The sequence below is a fragment of the Stigmatopora nigra genome, chromosome 8, assembly GCF_051989575.1.
Source record: "Stigmatopora nigra isolate UIUO_SnigA chromosome 8, RoL_Snig_1.1, whole genome shotgun sequence".
NCBI classification, from domain to species: Eukaryota; Metazoa; Chordata; class Actinopteri; order Syngnathiformes; family Syngnathidae; genus Stigmatopora; species Stigmatopora nigra.
This window is the reverse complement of record NC_135515.1, coordinates 4,768,260-4,786,848: the sequence shown is the minus strand read 5'-3', so window position 1 is coordinate 4,786,848 and position 18,589 is coordinate 4,768,260. Positions and strand designations below refer to the sequence as shown.

The 18,589-nt window shown below is 38.9% G+C and overlaps 1 protein-coding gene across 7 annotated transcripts in view; it reads left to right on the top strand.

The window, feature by feature from the left end:
• fli1 (Fli-1 proto-oncogene, ETS transcription factor) overlaps positions 1-18,352 on the top strand; it is a 34,841-nt gene extending 16,489 nt beyond the window's left edge. For all 7 annotated transcript variants that reach the window (XM_077722031.1, XM_077722030.1, XM_077722032.1 and 4 more), the window contains 8 exons: positions 3,008-3,219; positions 3,552-3,703; positions 4,164-4,367; positions 9,788-9,856; positions 14,744-14,803; positions 14,937-14,996; positions 15,184-15,231; positions 15,309-18,352. In XM_077722031.1, coding sequence (XP_077578157.1) covers positions 3,008-3,219; positions 3,552-3,703; positions 4,164-4,367; positions 9,788-9,856; positions 14,744-14,803; positions 14,937-14,996; positions 15,184-15,231; positions 15,309-15,838 — 1,335 coding nt within the window. In that variant the 3' untranslated portion in view covers positions 15,839-18,352. The remainder of the gene's footprint in view (positions 1-3,007; positions 3,220-3,551; positions 3,704-4,163; positions 4,368-9,787; positions 9,857-14,743; positions 14,804-14,936; positions 14,997-15,183; positions 15,232-15,308) is intronic.
• The last annotated feature ends 237 nt before the right edge of the window (positions 18,353-18,589 follow it).

Here is an 18,589-nt window from a genome sequence, read left to right as displayed (position 1 = left end):
TTGTAATTGAAGCATGGGTATGAATGGCTGGGCTGCACTCTTAGAGAAAGAACACACTCCCAAACCATGAGAGTTTCCTGTTCTCCGTAATCTTTTCCTGACAGGTTTCCTTTTTCTAGTTAAACAAAAGACAGGAATGAAGCCCTTTATTCCTTGCTCTGCTCCACCACCCTCTTAGTGAATGTTTGTTGGGTCTTGTCCCAAAAAGACACGCGTGTGAACTACATGTGTTGTGATGCACTGAGATGTCTGATGTAAACAAAACTAAAAAGGCAGTGGCACCAAACAGGTGTTTGAATCTCTTAACCATTGTTTATTTACAGTTCAACATCCAGTTGAACAAAACAGTGTCACATCATCAATGAGTTTAATGCAGCTTGCTTGACACAATACATCTTTATTGTGGTCGCTCAGTATATTTTTAAAATGACAGTAATGTGTATGTTTTTTAAGGGCGTTTCCAAAACAAACTTTTTGGGGGATCCTCTCCTGCATGGACTTGAAAAAGATTTGATTTGGGTAAATTAGGAAGTTGTAGTTAGGAACTGTCAGATGATTAGGGGCATTGTGAGCATATGCATATTCATGGTGCAGTCTGGCCACAATTTTCTGGTTAATTGTTTGGTTGACATTAAATAACATAATTTGTACTTTGTACTTTGCCATTCTGATCTGAAATACTGCCTTTTTTAGTACCAGATCTGTAGACTTTCTGACATATAATGCCTTGTATGTTAACTCTAATCTACAACTAAATATTTAATATTAAGTAGAAGAAAGCAGAGTATTCAGAAATGTTGTTCTCTACAATTTTTTTAATGTGATGAATCAATAGTAATAAAAAAGTATATTCCTACAGAAACAGGCATATGATTTTGCTGTAGAAAAAAATCGAGTTCCATTAGATTAGAGCACAACCTGAAACAGATTGTCTTTTACCAAATGTGATCCATCTAGGTGCACTTGAAGGTTTCAGTGGCTGTTATCCTCAATTGTCCTCTAGTTTTGGAAATATTGGAAATGACAATATTATTATTTGCTTTCTGGGGAGTCAGGCTCTTCTGTGGACATGTGGTGACTTAGGCAGTTTGATTTCACTCAACACATTCAAGTGGAAGAGCTCTTGAGCAAGGTGTATACCATCTTGTATCATTCCTGATGCCTACCAGAAACCTGTCATGTTTTCTGTAGTTTATCACGCATTATATTTATATTTTGCAGAGACAAAACAAATAACCAATACAATTATTCTTAAATTGAATTGCACAATCTCTTTAAGAGAGAAGCGAGAGGAATGTGAAATGACAAATGCGTGAGACCAAAGGTGATTTCATCATTTTTCCTCTTGCACGGTGTTGCAGGCATGTAAAGAAAACTATGAGGTAATTATACCCTCGTAATCTACCTGACCGTTTGTATCGAATATAAATATGCGACATAAAGGAAATTCTTATATTATACACTATTTTAATAGTTGAAATACTATAAAAGTAAAATTGCAATTAGGATTTTTTACAGTCAGTGATGCCACAAGAGTGAACTACATATATAAAAGTATTATCTCAATGTTCTTAATGTATCATACATGCTGCTATTTTGTTTTCATACTGTACTTGTATTGTTTAACTACTTTAGAGTGAAACTGAATGAAGATGCTCTGTCTTCACAAGTTTTATGATAAAAGTAGGAGGCCAAAATGCTCATCTGTGTCCTTTACTGATAGGAAAGAAAATACTGCAGATTTCTCTTCAACAGTGAGAGGCCTACTTCTATTTTTAAACGTCCTTTTCTACCATCTTGATGGGCAAACGCTACTTGCCAATCATGGTTTCCACTTGACAGCCTGATATGTCACTTGGAATATAACTTCCAACAGTCACAATACTTGCGAGCGGCCTTATCGAGCCGTAACGAGACATTCCCTCGCTTCTTGGCACCTTATCGTTGGCACACTAGCTGGTGTGCACTGCTTAGATAGCAAGTCATACTGCCTGGGTTCAGACTATAGGATGTATCAACTGATTAAATCCCCCGGGAATCTATTGCTGTGGAGGGAGGTTAAATGTTCTCAGGAGGTTTAGGTATTTGCCTGTTAGGGTATATTTTTTGTAATTTTCCCATTGGCTTCTTTTCTGATTAGTAGTAATAATTTTATGAGTACTTGCATCATTATCAATTTTATTTATTCATTTTTGCAGTCATATTTTTTTTGTTATGCAACATGGCATCCTGTCAATAGTTAGTTTTGTTTTCTTTAATAAACTTACATTTGCTGAACCGAACCAGTTAGGTCAGTGTTGCAATACACCCCCACACAGCCCCCCTTCCCAGCTTCTGTTGAATCTTCAGCTGTGGAGAACAACCAAAGGACCTTAGAAGACAAATTACTGGTACAAGAACCACAGAAAAAATAATTCATAAAAGGCAGACGGCAAACATTAAATATCTTAGGATAAATCAATCAATTACTAGTCAACTTGTTGCAAAAAATGAAGACATGTAGGCAAAGCATTATTTGTTTGCACCCTAATTGCACTATGAAAATACATGATTGAAGTCATCTAACATCAACAGGAAACTACAGTAGCTACAGGGGCTGTTTAGCCAAACTACTTAGGATGCCAGACTGTGATATGAACCATAACTGCATGTAATTAGTTAAAAAAAAGAAGTCCTCAGAGAGGGTGCAATTGACATCACAGGTTCTTATGTAGTTTAAAACGTGACTTCTGCTGTCCGTATTGCAACAAATTCTTATCACCGTCACCACCTAAAATACTTGAATTGTCAAAGGAAAAGTTCAACTTTTTGGCTATTTCATTTTAACTCTTGCCTTGGATAATCTTGAGACATCTTTCATCCTTTTGAGTCAGTAGCTTTTCCAGCTTTGCTCATTGACTCAAATCCTCACTACATTAATTAATTATTTGTCCCTAAACTTTCAAAATTAAGTTGTCTATTTAGGATACATAGAGCAAATACACATTATCTGTGCTTTTCCTTGCAGGAGGCACTGTCAGTGGTGAGTGAAGACCAGTCCTTATTTGAGCCTGCATACGCTGCTGCAGCCCCTCTACCAAAGACAGACATGACTGCATCTGGCGCACAGGACTACGGCCAGACTCACAAAATCAACCCGTTACCTCCACAGCAGGAGTGGATCAACCAGCCAGTGCGGGTCAACGTCAAGCGAGAATATGAGCATATGAATGGATCGAGGTAAGAAGCCAAAATGTAATATAATAAGCAGTATTTCAATAGGGAAGATGGATGTGCTTACTCAATCTGTTTTTTTTAGATAAATGCAAAACTATGTTTAATTATGTTTTATGAATAGCAACAGGTGGATGACATTAATTATTCCTTTTGCAAAATAGTATTTAATTTAGACAAATTTCTAAAATTGCAATTATTGACGAGTAATATAATATGTTTTACTCATGAGAATTATGGAAAGTTCGAAATGTTTTCATTTGCAAGCATTTTTTGCTAAACAAGTCTTTCATAAGAAATCATGCTTTTCCACTAATATATTTGTGTTTGCATAACAGGGAGTCTCCAGTGGACTGCAGTGTGGGTAAATGCAATAAGCTAGTGGGGAGTAATGACACATCTCAGATGAACTATGGCAATTATATGGATGAAAAAAATGCACCTCCCCCCAACATGACTACCAATGAACGAAGAGTCATTGTACCAGCTGGTAAGTCTTCAAAATAAAGAGTCACTAGCCCTGAAATGTAGTGTATTTGTCAACTTCATCTATCATATACATGTATGTGTGTGCACCCTGACAGTTATAAGTCTGAGTTCCAGATAGTCTAAGCGGCATATTCAACATACTTTTTCGTTAAATAAGTCGCTCCAGGTGTAACTATATGTAAAAAATGTTGAAGGGGTTTGAAAACGAGGCTCCCCATGAAAGATGATTTACCTGAAACATTATCCTACTGTAATAAATCCTGCTGGGGTTTAGAAGGATGAAGAATTATTTATATATAATAACTGAGCCATGTCTGATCCTGATAACTCAGTTCAGTTCCTCTTATTCCTTTATGCCATTAGCTGTGTTGATGCTGTCGTAGTCTATAAGCAAGTTCAAGTACTAGTATGTGTAAAAAAAAATATATATAAACGAGTGTTTATTTTTCTTCTATGTGCAGATCCTTCATTATGGTCCCAGGACCACGTGCGCCAATGGCTTGAGTGGGCCATCAAGGAGTATGGCCTATTGGAGATTGACGCATCCATATTTCAAAACACGGATGGAAAAGATTTGTGCAAAATGAGCAAGGACGACTTCCTTCGGCTCACCACCATGTACAACGCAGAAGTTCTTCTCTCTCATCTCAATTACCTCAGGGAAAGTAAGTGTTCAAAAATGGTCAATAATGATCATAGACATGGATTTGATTCATGATTGATTCATTAGTGGTGTGGAGAACCGTCCTATTTAGATATACACCAGCTAAAATGTCTTGCTACGCTTTGCTGTGCTGTGCCATACAACACATGGTTTTTGGAAAGAAGTCCAGGTGCATTGCCTCGGGAAACAGGCTACGCCAGTGTGTCCAGGCAACTACTAAGTTCGAGCTTATTACCTTTGAAGAGGCTCTTGATGAAATCCCGCTTCATATGTTTCAGCTGGGAACCCAAATCAATTTGCTGAGGCAGTATGCAAATTCCTTTGAAATATAAAATATAACATCTGGTGGGGATAAAATTTGTAAGTGCACTAGCTCAGTCTCAGTGATTTTTTAGAAAAACTTGTTGGAACTATGATTGAATACTTTGCATTCTAAACTAAAGAACATTGAATGATGCTCCCACTGCTGTAGAATATCAAGAAACTAAATTGGGTGGAGTGATTGATTTCTACACTAAATTTAACATTACTCTTAAAACGTTGTGATGAGCTTCAGTGTGATGTAATGGGAACTTTGAGGGTGTTAACAGTTTTCCTAATACAGAGAAGGATGAGTAAAACAGTTGTACAGTGTATAGATCTGTCTGACAGCCACTAGGCCTGGCAGTTTTCATTATGACCTCTGGCTACCTGACTTAGAGATGGCTTAGGCGTGCTGTACCATGACCTTGCCCATTGCTGCCCCTCTTTTGATTTAGACCGTGTGTGCTGTGGAATCTTCTCCACTTGCCTGTTGAAATTGCTTTGGATCGTTTCCCAACAAACAAAAGCAATGAATACTCCCTTTCCGTGCTTGGTCTGACCGGCTTCATAGCAGCTGTCTGGGAAGAACATAGCATATTATTGACACTAGAAGCCTACGGGCAAGATGAAGTGCGTAAGTACCAAATGTTAAAGAGAGACAAAGTAGGAAGATGGAGGGTAGAAGTAGACCCTGTGGGGATAATGATTTGGTAACTAAATCCATTTGCTCCTCTAGTCTTGCAGCATGATCATAGAGGAGAGTAAACCTGTCTAGATAATAGACTGCTGGCTTCACTAACAAGTGTTGGAGGTAGGATGAGCATCTCACGTGTTAAAAAAGAAAAATGAAGAAGAAAACTGGAGATTATTGGTCATGTGATATCTAATTGTCATCTACAAACAGTAAATTGTCTAAATGGACAAGCAATCATTACATAGACATCTGAGTGCATCTTGAGTGAGTCTGTTTATTGAAACCCTGATTTACATTCCACACAGTCATTACAGTCTAAATGTACAGTGTGTGCAGGGTTATGACAGACTTCCCCACCCTACGGCCATATAGTCTATCCAGACATAGTCGCCACGTCCCATGCAGATACATCATTCAGGTACCCGTGGCAGTGCCTCCTCCAAAACAATGGGAACATCTGTCTGGCCAAGCAGCTGCCTGTAGTAACAGGGGTAGTTGCCAGTGCAATATTTTTGGCTTGATCCAAGGTCACTTACCCAGATTTTTATAAATGATGGCTGTCCGCAACTCAATGTGTTTTCAATTTGGGGTGCAATTGGAGAATTTGTTCAAATTAGTCTGTCGGGGAGGGACTGTGGTGTGTTTGCTTTATGCAACCGTGTATGTTGGTTTGATTCCACATGTGTAGGGAACTCAACACACGGGGATACTGGCCAGGTTAAGTGAGACTATATTGTAGAAGTTATAGCAGTGAACACAAAGTTGGAAGCTAAGCGTAACAACCTAGTTCCATATTTTTTAAAAGTGTATTGAAAATTCAAACTGCTCATGATCGAGCAGCTATCACAAACGGTCTATCTGTTTCTCGCTCATCACTGTTTTATCGGTATCTGGATGGATAATACTGGGAGTCAAGTCAATATGGGAAAGTGGAAGAAAAAAAAGCGCTAGGTCTGGGCTTCTGCGCCGCACTGTTGCTGAGTGGGGGACATTCCCTAACCCTCAATAGTTTATACAGACCATAAACATCTGGCCTTGAAGGCTGAGTAGGGAAAATGTTTCTCTCCCTTTTTCTACCCTCGCAACATTTTTATTGAGCTCCTTGTGTATTAGTTCCTTCTATTGGCAGGTTATCATTGGTGTGTTGCTGGCTTGCATGGCTGACCTGGCTCTGTGCTGTGTGTGCTTTAAGGCATCTACGTCTAGCGGCCCAACAAAACTACCATGCAGCTGCTGTCTTTAACGTGGGACTTTTTTCTACAGGAATTTATATCACTTTGAAACAAGTCGAGCCAAATAGGAATGCTGATATTGGACAATTTGATAATCAGTTGGACACAGCTTATGATGGCCACCTGTTTTTCAAATAAATTTCACTACCTTTTTCTCTGAAACTATATATCGATATTTTTCCACTAAAGTTTATCCGGTGCTGAACCCAATTCCAAGTGACTTATTGTGGGAGATTTTTTAAATATTTTCTGGTCCAGCAACTTTTATTGTTTGCACTTAAAAAAAAGATCATTCAAATCATTGCAATCACAAAGAATAATGATTTGGAACAATCAGTGTAAGTTAATGTTTATGCGATTGTCTTGGCAATACCTTTCTACTTAGCATTCACTCTTCAAACTAACTATTGTTTACTAAGGGGTCGTTTATCTGAAAAAGCTGTGAAAACAATTCAAAAAGTTTATTTTGTGGATTGGCCTCGTTCTTGCAGCAACGATGGAAATGAAAAGCAAAAATACAAGCTTTTAATTCTGGCCTGCAAAGTGGAACGATTCAGTTGCGGGCTTGCTCCACAACCATGTGAATAGAAAACACAGTGGACTCTTTAGCTCCGATGACATCACCGCTTGCCGTTTGTTATTTTGCGCATGCGCAGTCACATCTATTGGTGGCTCCATCCTTCCCTCTCTGCTTTCTGGAATATTTGGTCACATTGTTTACTATTTTTTAGCATGAAATATGTACATGTCGTCAGTGAAGAAACAATGTTCATATCTGAGTAAAAGTACTCGAACTTTTAAGGCTCACTTAGCCTTGCTGCTCTGAGATGATGTGACGTGGGCTGGCACTCAGCTACCATCGATCAATACGTGGAGTCAGCTTGCTTAGTTCAGCATGCTCGGTGGCCAGCGCCCGATCCTTACTCAGTTGTGGTCTGGCATGGCTACCACTCATCTCTTGAGAGTTCTACTCTCCCTGCTTGAGCTTCAGGGTTGCACTCATTGAATGTCCTCTTTTGACTATCCTTGGTGAAGATTTGTACAGTTAGATTAATGTAAAAATGTCAATGTTTTGTAGTTTTTTGGCTCAGTAGTTATACAATTGCTCTATTTTTGTTGATTCGGTTCAAAGTGTCAAAATTAATTCCGTATCATTTTTTTCTTATGATTTTCAGAGAAGATTGGATTCTAAATAAAAGAATAGCAAAAGCAAAATTAATCTCAAATAAAAAAGAAACTATTTCAAGTATAACGAAACTATATCATAGTAACATTTTGACACTGGCCTTATTGTCTCACTTAAAATGACTCATTAGGTTACTTGGAACTTCTGTTTGTTGACAAAGGCTATGCCACATGTTTAGGTGATGATATCCTGCGGTTCCACAGAATAAACAACACTGGTTGACAGAGAACCATCGATATGCCTGAGCCGAAACTCTGTTAGTGTTAGGCCTTGCGTTACTGGAGGCCTTTTTTTTCCCTTTTTAATACTAACATAAGTTACATTACGTAATCTGGAACAAGAAATGTGATGGTTTTATTCTCGTGGGCCACTGTGCTGTCAGATTAGCAGGATGTTTATTTTCAAAGGGAGTAAAAAGGCCATCCACATAAATATGCAGCATAGTCAAAATTCTCTGTCATTTGCATTTCTTGCTTGCTCACACCCTTCCTTGCTCTCCCTTAAACGTTACAGCAATCCTGAATTTCTCTGCGGGGTGGTTTGAGGTTTTTTCAGCGATGTTGCCTGCCTGTTTGCATGTCTGGGTCAGGCCACATATGTGGCGTGGCACACAGTAGGAAAAGGGTTAAACAGCCATTTTCCTTCTACCCTTCGTCGCCTCTGCTTACTGTTCATCTTTTCCCTTATACTAAACTTTCTCCCTTTTTCCCAAACACACTTGCTCTGGTGGCTCGCTTGCCTCTTACGTGCCTGCACTCAGCATGAGGAATTATTTTTGTATGAGAAGCTGCATTTGATTGCTGTGCAGGGACCCTGCCTCATACAATGGTTCGCCTGTTCTGAGGCCCCGGGTCTCTAAACGAGACCCAGAGCTTTGGGGGTGCTGTGGAATAGGTAAAACTAGGAGGGGTGGGTGTTGGGAGGAGGCAAGTGTACATTTGTGGACCACCTCTCTCCCCCTTTAACTCTACCCCCTAAAATAACAGAGGCCATGTTGGTTACTCCATCCCCCTCAGCACTAGCATGCATAGAGAATCTGAATCAAATCATAGACAAGATTTTCTCCACTGTTTTGTTCAGGAAAAAAATCCTAACAACTCAGCAGCTGTTTGTGTGCTAAATCTTAACACACTCCACGCAGTAGCAGCTCTTGTGTTTTCTTTGTGCATTTTTTGGATCTGTTTTTCCACTCACTGATTTATGCCTGGGGCAGCTAAAATTAAGAGAGCATTTTGGTGCCGCCCAGGGTGCCTGTGTAAGTGCAGGAATGCAGCACAGAGTTCTGCAACATACGTTGAAAAGACTAGGCAGCCTTTATTATTCAGACTCAGGCTTTCTAATTAAAACACTAACTGACTTCTGGAGTGGTTCCTACAGTGTTGGACTGATTGGCCATATTGAAACCCAACTTGTTTAGTATAGTGCGTGAGTTATTCATTTTAGCATAATATTGCCCTTTATTAGTTCATTTGGTCCAAGTGGGCTCACACTTAGGAAAATTAGAGCAGACCTAATGCTAATGGGCTTTTTTTTACTGCCATCTGCTGTTTTTCTTTAGACTTACATACAATTCAAGAATCAAAAAATGTCATTTATGGCAAGGGCGTGAATGGTTTTTCCCATTTTTGTTTTTGTGCCAGTGTCATGATGAAACAAATCGCCATTGCTAATTTTAAATGAAAAATATCACTAGTTGATTTCAATAGCAGAACCTAAGAGATTTTCTTTTAGAATTGCATAATAGGTTGAAGCACTCAATGTGCCCTGCATTTGGCTGACAACCAATTCAGGGTGTGCCCACATGGGATTGGCTCTGGCACCCCAAGTGATACTTGTGCAGATAAACAGTATGGAAAATGAATGAATGAATGGAAGATAGAAGCAAATTATGTTCTGTCAGGCTTTCTTTATGTGCTTTTCATCATTATCATTCCACATTGAGCAATTTTATTGATTTTCTGGTTTTATGAGAATGTAATACCATTTTTCATCTGGTTGCCTTGCAGGTAGCTCATCATTATCCTACAATACACCATCTCATGCAGACCCATCCCCACGTCTGGCTACCAAAGAAGGTAGGAGCACAACTTGTTATTATTTCTGCTAAGAAACGTTTTTTTTTTACAAATGGGAAAACGGTATGTACTACAAATAGATGGGACAGAAAAAGAAAAGGAGATGTAAAAGTCACCAAATTGCTTATAGGAGTGCTCACAAAACTTAAAGGCACTTTGCTTTTGATCACGCTTAGGTGGCAGGTGTAGCTTTTGTATGCCAAAATGGGACGAGCTAGTTTCAAGAGAATGGGACAATATTAAATAGGAACTAAAAACGATGTGCTGATGAGTTCCATCCGCAGCAGGCTGGGTGAAGAAAGACTGTGAATACAATGATTGTGGCAAAGTAGGAAGAGCTGGATATGCATCAGTGACAGGTGCAGAGGCAACAATGTGGATAATCTAGGAGGGTGATTAGATACTCAGTGCAGATTGTATTGAACATGAGTGTGTTTATGTGATGGTTGAACAGAGATCAGTCAAAAGACTTTTTTTGGATCTCAATGGAAACATTAGATAAAGTGAACAGTATACTGTTTAAAATAGATATAGACTGAATTTAATTTGCAAGTTTTTGTGAATATAAATGTATTAGTTTATTTGTTTGTTTTCACTTCTCTGGAAAAAGATGAAGGAAAAAGTTGTATGCTTATATATTGCAACCTAATCATATTGCTTTGAATAAGTGTTGCCAAAATACTGCAAAAAATGCAAAATAATTTGAGTTAGATAATGGACCATGTCAATTTACGTGACATTATGAATTGTTCTAAATAAATTCAATTTAAATCATATGCATAGGGTTGAAAGAAATATTTCCAGTAAAATCCTTGCAAAAAGTAGAAGCATTTCAGAACAACGCCCAGAATGACTTCCCGCGGATACGTTTTCACTCTGAAAACACTAGTGTGCTGACATATGACAAAGATGGCTATAACACCCATTGCAAAAAGAAAGCTACATATCCTTTACATCGGCCACATGGTGTCACCACCAGAGTAGCAAGAGCACACTGCAATAACAATGATAGGCTGACAACATAACAGCAGGTTCATCCAGGCAGGAAAAGAGGAAACTCTGCTTGTGATAAGTATCCAAGAATGCCTTCAGACTTGTTATCTAGCCCAGGCTGCAAGCGTAAGGGGCGATGTCGCGAAGATTCTGTACAGTATAAGTTGACCATTGGGAAGGCCAGATAAGCTTCTGCTTGGTCACCTCTCGACCCTGGCTTTCCTGCTTCCCAGCGCCAGGTATTTGGACTGGCAAGGATAGCGGGTCACACCCTTCAAGAGCATTTCCCTTTCCTAATAAGTGATTTCTATTATGGTCTATTTGACTGTGAATATATAATAGGCGATCCAGTCTTTGGACAATACAGCCCTCCAAACGGCTAAGAAAAAGAGGATATATTCACATGAGATCCTTAAATTGAACCATATTTATCCCGGCATAAAGCAATTATTGATTGTAAAAATGACATTGACTTTTTGTTATAATTTTTCAAAAAAGTCAGCCTTTCAATTTAAAAAAAATCATAAATATAGGCAATAAGGAACAAAGTTTGCTCCCGGATAGGCGTTCGTCAGACAGTTTCACAGATCCGCACTGCCAGATGTTCATGTTCATATACTGCCATTCGAGAGAAGCCAAATACTTTGCAGACTCTTTGGGGTCGAGTAAGCATGAGCATCCCGCAGGAGACAACCCTTAATCTGGCCCAGACACTGCGGTGTAAAACGCAATGTTATGAATAAAAGGCAACCTAAGAAACATAGAATGTAGCGGCGTTGAAGGCGTGTGAGTGTCTGTCTGTGGGTCCGTGAGTGTTTGTGAGACTGTATTCGTGGCTTGGCAAGCTTATGCATGTGAGGCTTGCTGCATGTCTCATTGTAACATGTTACTTTTGACCAGCCAATACTATACTTTATAGTATACGTTTCCAAACGTTGCTAGTAAAATATGCTCACTTATTCTCTAAGATAAAATACTGTAAGATATTTCATTAACTGTTGTACAGGTGCATATTTTCTTTCATCTGTAAGTTATATTTATTCTCTTATTTATTGATTTCATATTTTATATGTACTGTATGTTTTACTGAAACACTTATTTTAGTACATCAAATGCTTCCATCGTTTATATTGTTTCTAAAAATGACTTTGCGTCGAAGAATGCCTAAAATATGACTCTCACTCTTTCTCTCACTCTATCCCTCACTCTCTATGGCCACCTTTCTCACCCTGTGTGTCTAGCACTCAGGCCATGTTTTGACTAACTAGTCGCGCAGTCAAAAGTCTCCCAGGAGCGTGCACCACACCCCAGACAAGAGTGGAAACTGGCTCGAGTAACAGCCAGAGCAAAGACTGGAAAATTAAGGCAAAGGGAGGTTGGAGAGGGGGGCGTATGAGGAGGAGGAGGGGGTGCTCCTTTGGGTCTGTGTCTGCGTGGCTGGCTCAATCTGCATTACCCCCAGACCATTCAGCTTTTTTGGGGGTATGCTTTACATATGCTGTTTCTCCTTCCATGATGCAATTTTCTCTTTGCACCCTTTCGCCGAACACTATGAAAATAAGAGTTTAAGAAGTTGATTACACTGTCACCCATTTTGTGGATTCATCTCTCAAACACAATGTTGAGACTGACAAATTCACAAAGATTTTATAACACTAAAGCCTGTCATAAACACACGGTATTACGAATGCTGGGTTGATACACATGAGAAGGTTATTTTCAATTGTTTTTCTTTTGAACTCCAAACATTTTGCCCTGTTTTCCAATAATTTCTTATAACTGGTGATTTACGTCTTCCTATGTTGCCCATTTCTGCGCAACATCCTTGGTAGATGGAGCAGACTTTGTCGGGATCTTTTCAAAGTGGTGTCGAGTGGATATGCGTTGGTATTTTCAGGGGGTGTCGGTGGTTGGAGTTAAGAGGTGTGGGGGGGAAAGGGCCAGTAAAACAAAGAGAGGTTGTCTACAGGCGAGGTAGGCAGGAAACGCAAGTCTCCCAGGACTGGCTGCTCCTCAGCCTGCACCAGATTGGACCTGACAGCCCCCTCAGCCACGGCAACCCGCTTGTTCTTTGTCCCATTTTGCACTTTCCCCCCTCTTTTCATCATTCTAATGACTTTTTGCGAGTTAATATCCATTGCTGTCATGCTCTCAATTGCCATTTTACTACACTTTGAACATCCTTGCCTGAGATAGGCCTTTTGGTGAAATATTGTAGGGTTTTAAATATTTATTAGATTAAAAAAAATATATGAGGAGATGAAATGATTACATTGCACAAGGAATGGTCTCATTTGGGGGACTTTTCTAAACACTACTTCACATTTGATATCCATTTAAAATACCTTTTTGGGGGAGACTTGTGAATAAAGGTTTCAAGAATTGAGCTCGGTTTGAAAGTAACATTTTCTTTGACAGTTCAAGAGGACCATTTGACCCTTTTAGATGAGTGACTGTTTTTTTTCTACTTACCTGTCATCATATATATTGTCCACAAGATGGCAACTGTGGACAAGGGTCACAGAAAGTTGTGATTTTTTACTGTCCCCATAATTTTGAATGCTGCTGTTGGTGATACCAGAACTTTAAGCAAAAATATTTCAATTTCCTCATACATATGTACATGCACACTTTAATACATGTGTGATATGGAGGACCAAATAAAAAAATACATTCTAAAATATATAAAATAATAAGATAGTGAAAATAAAAACAACAATTTAAGTAAATGTACCAAATACAGTCGACATTCAAAGATTGCCTCGTCAACCTGAGAGCTTTTTAAAGATTCAGCTTCCATTAACGAGAAAAAAAGATTGCCTCTTGACCTTGAAAACAACTCATGGATCCCAGTTATGGTCTCTGTCATCACACTTACACCTCCACTACCTTCTGGGAGAAACACAACACATTTGAATCGAACAAAGAAAAACTCTACAGGAAAAAAATATATCTATGCCTGCCAAATGGTTTTGAATGATGTGTGTTCTGGCAACTGTTTAAGCTGTGAGGATAATACAAGCCATCAAAGGTGCTGACCAGGTGCACTATGAATATAGCAGTGTATCTTTGAGACTTAGCCAGGAAGATCATCACATCCTCTGTTTTACCTGCTTGTGTCACAATGACTGATAGTTCCTGGAAACCCTCCAGATATGAAGCAGAATACACCAAAAGTGAGCCAGAGTTGGCCGTTTGTCAAAGTTTCAAGAAGGGAGGAAGTGAACGCGCTGCACGCTTAACTGTGAACTGTCACCGTTAATTTGTCTTTCATTTGTGGTGAGAGATGTTGCAAAGTGCACAGTAAACTGTAATTGTTGTCCAATATTGTGGCACAATCGTCTGCTTGCGCCAAACACAACAACACTGGAACAACCATATATCCTGTTAAAAGTCAGTCGTGTTCTCGATGATTGATTAATGTGCCTCTGGTACTGGACAAATAGTCTGGTATACAATGATGATCAATTTTCACCATATACATGGTAATTTTGCATTGTGACATTGTGGGTTTTCATGATCAAATTGTATTATGACTAAAGCTGCAATTCTCAAAGCCCCGAGCAATCACTAATGTAATGTTACCGTTGTTCAAACTTTCTCTAAAATCAATTATTGTACACTCAAGTATCAAGTAGTGAATGTTTTTAACCTGTTGGTACTTGCAAAATCATTGTTGGAACTTGATAATGCCATAGTTGCCCAATGTAAGATGATAATCGTCTTTCTTTCTAAAAACTGTGGACTTTAAACACTTAAATACACTTTGTGTTACAATTTATCAACAATTTTTGCTTTGAAATGATGTAATGTTCCACCATCTTTGACAAATTACTTAATGCATTTTAGACCAAGTCTAAATATTGTCCTTTTTTTAATCTTTCATTTCAATAGACCCTACATATGATGCTGTACGGCGGACGGGATGGTCAAACAACATGCACAGTTCCAAAGGTGAGGATTAAATGTACTGCAGAATTCAGGTAGAAGGATGTTTGACTGTATGGAAACTTTTGGCTGCTGTCTTCTTCAACACATGAAGTCAATGTGTCAGCTTAATAGGCTCTACCTCTCTCCCCATGTGCAGGATCACCAGTTGTAACTCAGAATGTAACCAAGACTCCTGAGCAGCCCAGAGCTCAACCAGGTATCACCTTACCTTTATATTGATCATTAGTCTAGGAAACCTTTTAAATTGTTTTTAAAAATCTTTACACAGGTAAGTAACACTTCAAGTGACATACCTGCGGTTTTGCTAAATGCGATAGGAACATTAGGTTCAGTCAGGGCATGAGTCCTTTTCATTAGCATAATGAGTATGTTTATGTTGTCAGATCCTTACCAAATACTTGGTCCAACCAGCAGTCGCCTGGCTAATCCTGGTAAGACTTTTTCATAATCTAAAACATAAATGTAATTTCTCATATAACATTTTAACATTAATTCTTTTCCTCATCAGGTTCAGGACAGATCCAACTTTGGCAGTTCCTTTTAGAGCTCCTATCGGACAGCGCCAACGCCGGCTGCATCACCTGGGAAGGAACCAACGGCGAGTTCAAGATGACGGACCCAGACGAGGTGGCGCGGCGCTGGGGCGAGCGTAAGAGTAAGCCCAACATGAACTACGACAAACTGAGCCGTGCGCTGCGCTATTACTACGACAAAAACATCATGACCAAGGTGCACGGCAAACGCTATGCCTATAAATTCGACTTCCATGGCATCGCCCAGGCGCTTCAGCCACATCCCACTGAGTCCTCAATGTACAAATACCCTTCGGACTTAGCCTACGTGCCTTCTTATCACAGCCACCAGCAGAAAGTCAACTTTGTGTCCCCTCACCCTCCGTCCATGCCAGTTACCTCCTCCAACTTTTTCGGACCAACCGCTCCTTACTGGAGCTCACCCGCTGCTGGTATTTACCCCACTCCGAATGTACCCCGCCACCCGAGCACGCATGTGCCTTCCCATCTGGGTAGTTACTATTGAACACCTATCTAATCACCCACTAGCCAAAGCCTGCCATTGCTGACCTGCACTCCCAATGACGCTATATCTTAATGAAGGCAAGATGGTAAAGCTGAAGAAGATGATTATATATTTGTTAAGAGTTTTTTTTTTTTTTTAAATAACTGGATGTTATGATCCGAATGGAATACTACTTACTTTTTACAAGACTTGATATTTTGGACAGTGCCTTTAACTTCCATAACCTTCTGAAAGCTGCGCTCTGTTCCTCTCAGAAACGTTTGTCAAGCCAAAGAGTGAGGACAGCAGAGCAATCACGTCTGCCTCCTCATCCCAGACATGGCCCTTTATTTACGGGTCTCAATCTTCATCCTCCTGAGTACATTATACAGCCATTATGCTTGAAAGCATCTGCTCTTTCCACCATCTACTAGTACTACTTTATCGGGGTTTGCTATTCCCACTACACCGAGGCCTTCATCTCTTTTTCCCACTGCCTCTGCTTGTTCATCTGTATCATTTTATGTGTGTAGAGAGTCCGCTGGAATTCACCAGAGAAGAAGGATCACCCGCAACCCCCTATGCACACATAAGACCTTTCTCAGCACTGAATGAAAGTTGGCAACTGGAATATGCCATTCACAATTTAATTTATCTTTCAAACTGGAAGGCAAGAGGAAAGTTCAATAGCAGAAAAGGAAGTAACGTATGTTTTTGAACTGTCAGTTGTAGTTTAAAACCTTTCCGTTTTGCGTGAGAAGTTGGTGATGGGTGACATCTACAGTGCAAAGGAAGATGAAGCGTAATTGAAGCAATTTTGCAACAAGTCTACCCGGGCTGACCTACTCGGTTAAACGTTTACCACGTTGTCGCCCTGAAGCCATATTTTCTCTCGACCATGCCAGTATTAATGTGAATGTTGTCCAATTTGTCATAAAAAAGGCTGCAAAATCAATTATTGTCAGGTGAGTTTATTTAGTTAAAAAGAGAAACAAAAATTTCAAAGCCATTGATTTGGATGTATGTTTTTCTTCTCAAAATTGAAAAGCCATTTTCTGCTTTAATTATGGAGACTCATTCTAACAAGATTGTAAATATGTTAGAAGTCTATAGCAATGAAGAGAAGGCATCCAATTCACTTCATGATGACAATCGAATTCAAACCCAACAGTGTTAGTGCCATTCCATAACTGCTGTTCTACCCAGTCTTCATTCGACTCAAAATATTCCCTGATGAAAAATCTGACAATTCTTGATTTGTTTAAGGACTATGCTCATCTCGTTTTTTTTTTTTTTTTGGGGCTAGTCAGGATCATGTAGGTCACACTGAGAAGTGGCTTTCTCAATTTGTTGTGTTAGTCAACATTATTAAGTTGCATATTACCAGGGCTGGATCCTAGTTTGAGAGCAGCATGTAAGCTTGAATTTTAGTATCTCACTGATCTAAAGGCCGGATAAACATGCACATGGATTTCCTCCTCGTACAATCACATCATAACACAAGGTTTCTTCATGACCAGTAAATGAAGTGGACACTTGAAAGTAAATGACTTTTGACTATGTTTAACAGAGAACAAAACCAATTTAAGATATGACGAGATGAAACAAAGAATTCCTCAGATTCGCAAATGCTGTGCGTTTGTCAGACCTACTTTTTATTATTTTATATGCATCAGTCAACAAGGCATTAAAGCAACTTACTGTATAAATTATGCAGAGTTATTTTCATATGTAATGCAGTATTAAAAAAGAGACAAGAGAATTAATACGAGTTGACCTCGGTCAAAAAAAAAAATGCAAACCTTTGAAGTCCATTTCTGCTCCGTAGTTTACGTGTTTTTTTTTATATTTGTAAATTTGGGCACCACATTTTCCTCATTTTTTAAATTTCCTTCTTATTGTTATTATTTTTAAGAACATGTGTAACATCCAAGTGCCTTTGTGTGTACAAGCATTTTTTTTAGCCTTCCAAAAACTTAATTGACTTCTTTAATAAATAATATTGGACCATTTGACTGGATAGTTTTTCAAGTAGTCCGCAAAATTATTAAAATAAAGATATTGTCGGTAAGTCCAAGTAGTACAAGTCACCATCAGAAACAAAAAAAAAAGGAACATAGAATTTTCAATGCATTCTGACTATTCTTTTAAGTTACCAAAAGCATTCTTTGCCAAAAACTTTGGAAACAGCTCGAAGACCTTTGGACTTAATTTAACATTTGATGAGATGGTTCTTCAAAAAGTCCTCAAAATAGTTGTAAAAAAGACATTGTATGTAAATTCATGTTAAGAGCATGAACATCCACAAACTACAATCTTAAATAAAAAGGACCCTGAAATTATCAATGTACCCTGACTATTCCTACTCTTATTGAGTGTGTGTGTATACTATTACAACTAACCAATGCAGAAATATATTATTATTATTATAATTATTATTATTATTATTGTCATTCTTGCCATGTATGAAGTCATACCTTTTGAAAAAGGGCTTTTGTATAGGAAAATGTGACAAATAAATGTTTTTACCTCTAATGTTCTCTCTTGTTACCTATCAATGGTTTTAGCATTGTTTTCAAAATGGTAGATAATCTTCCTTTGTGAAGTTTGCATCTTGTGTGTGTGTCATTGTGTGCGTAGGGTTGGTGTGTGTCGGGAGTTAATTTTAGAGGTAATGGAACAAACCAAATTGACACCATTATCGGAACCACATGTTTGTGCGCATATGTAGCACTTAGACCTCTCTAATCATAGAATCACCTTGGCAGGCGG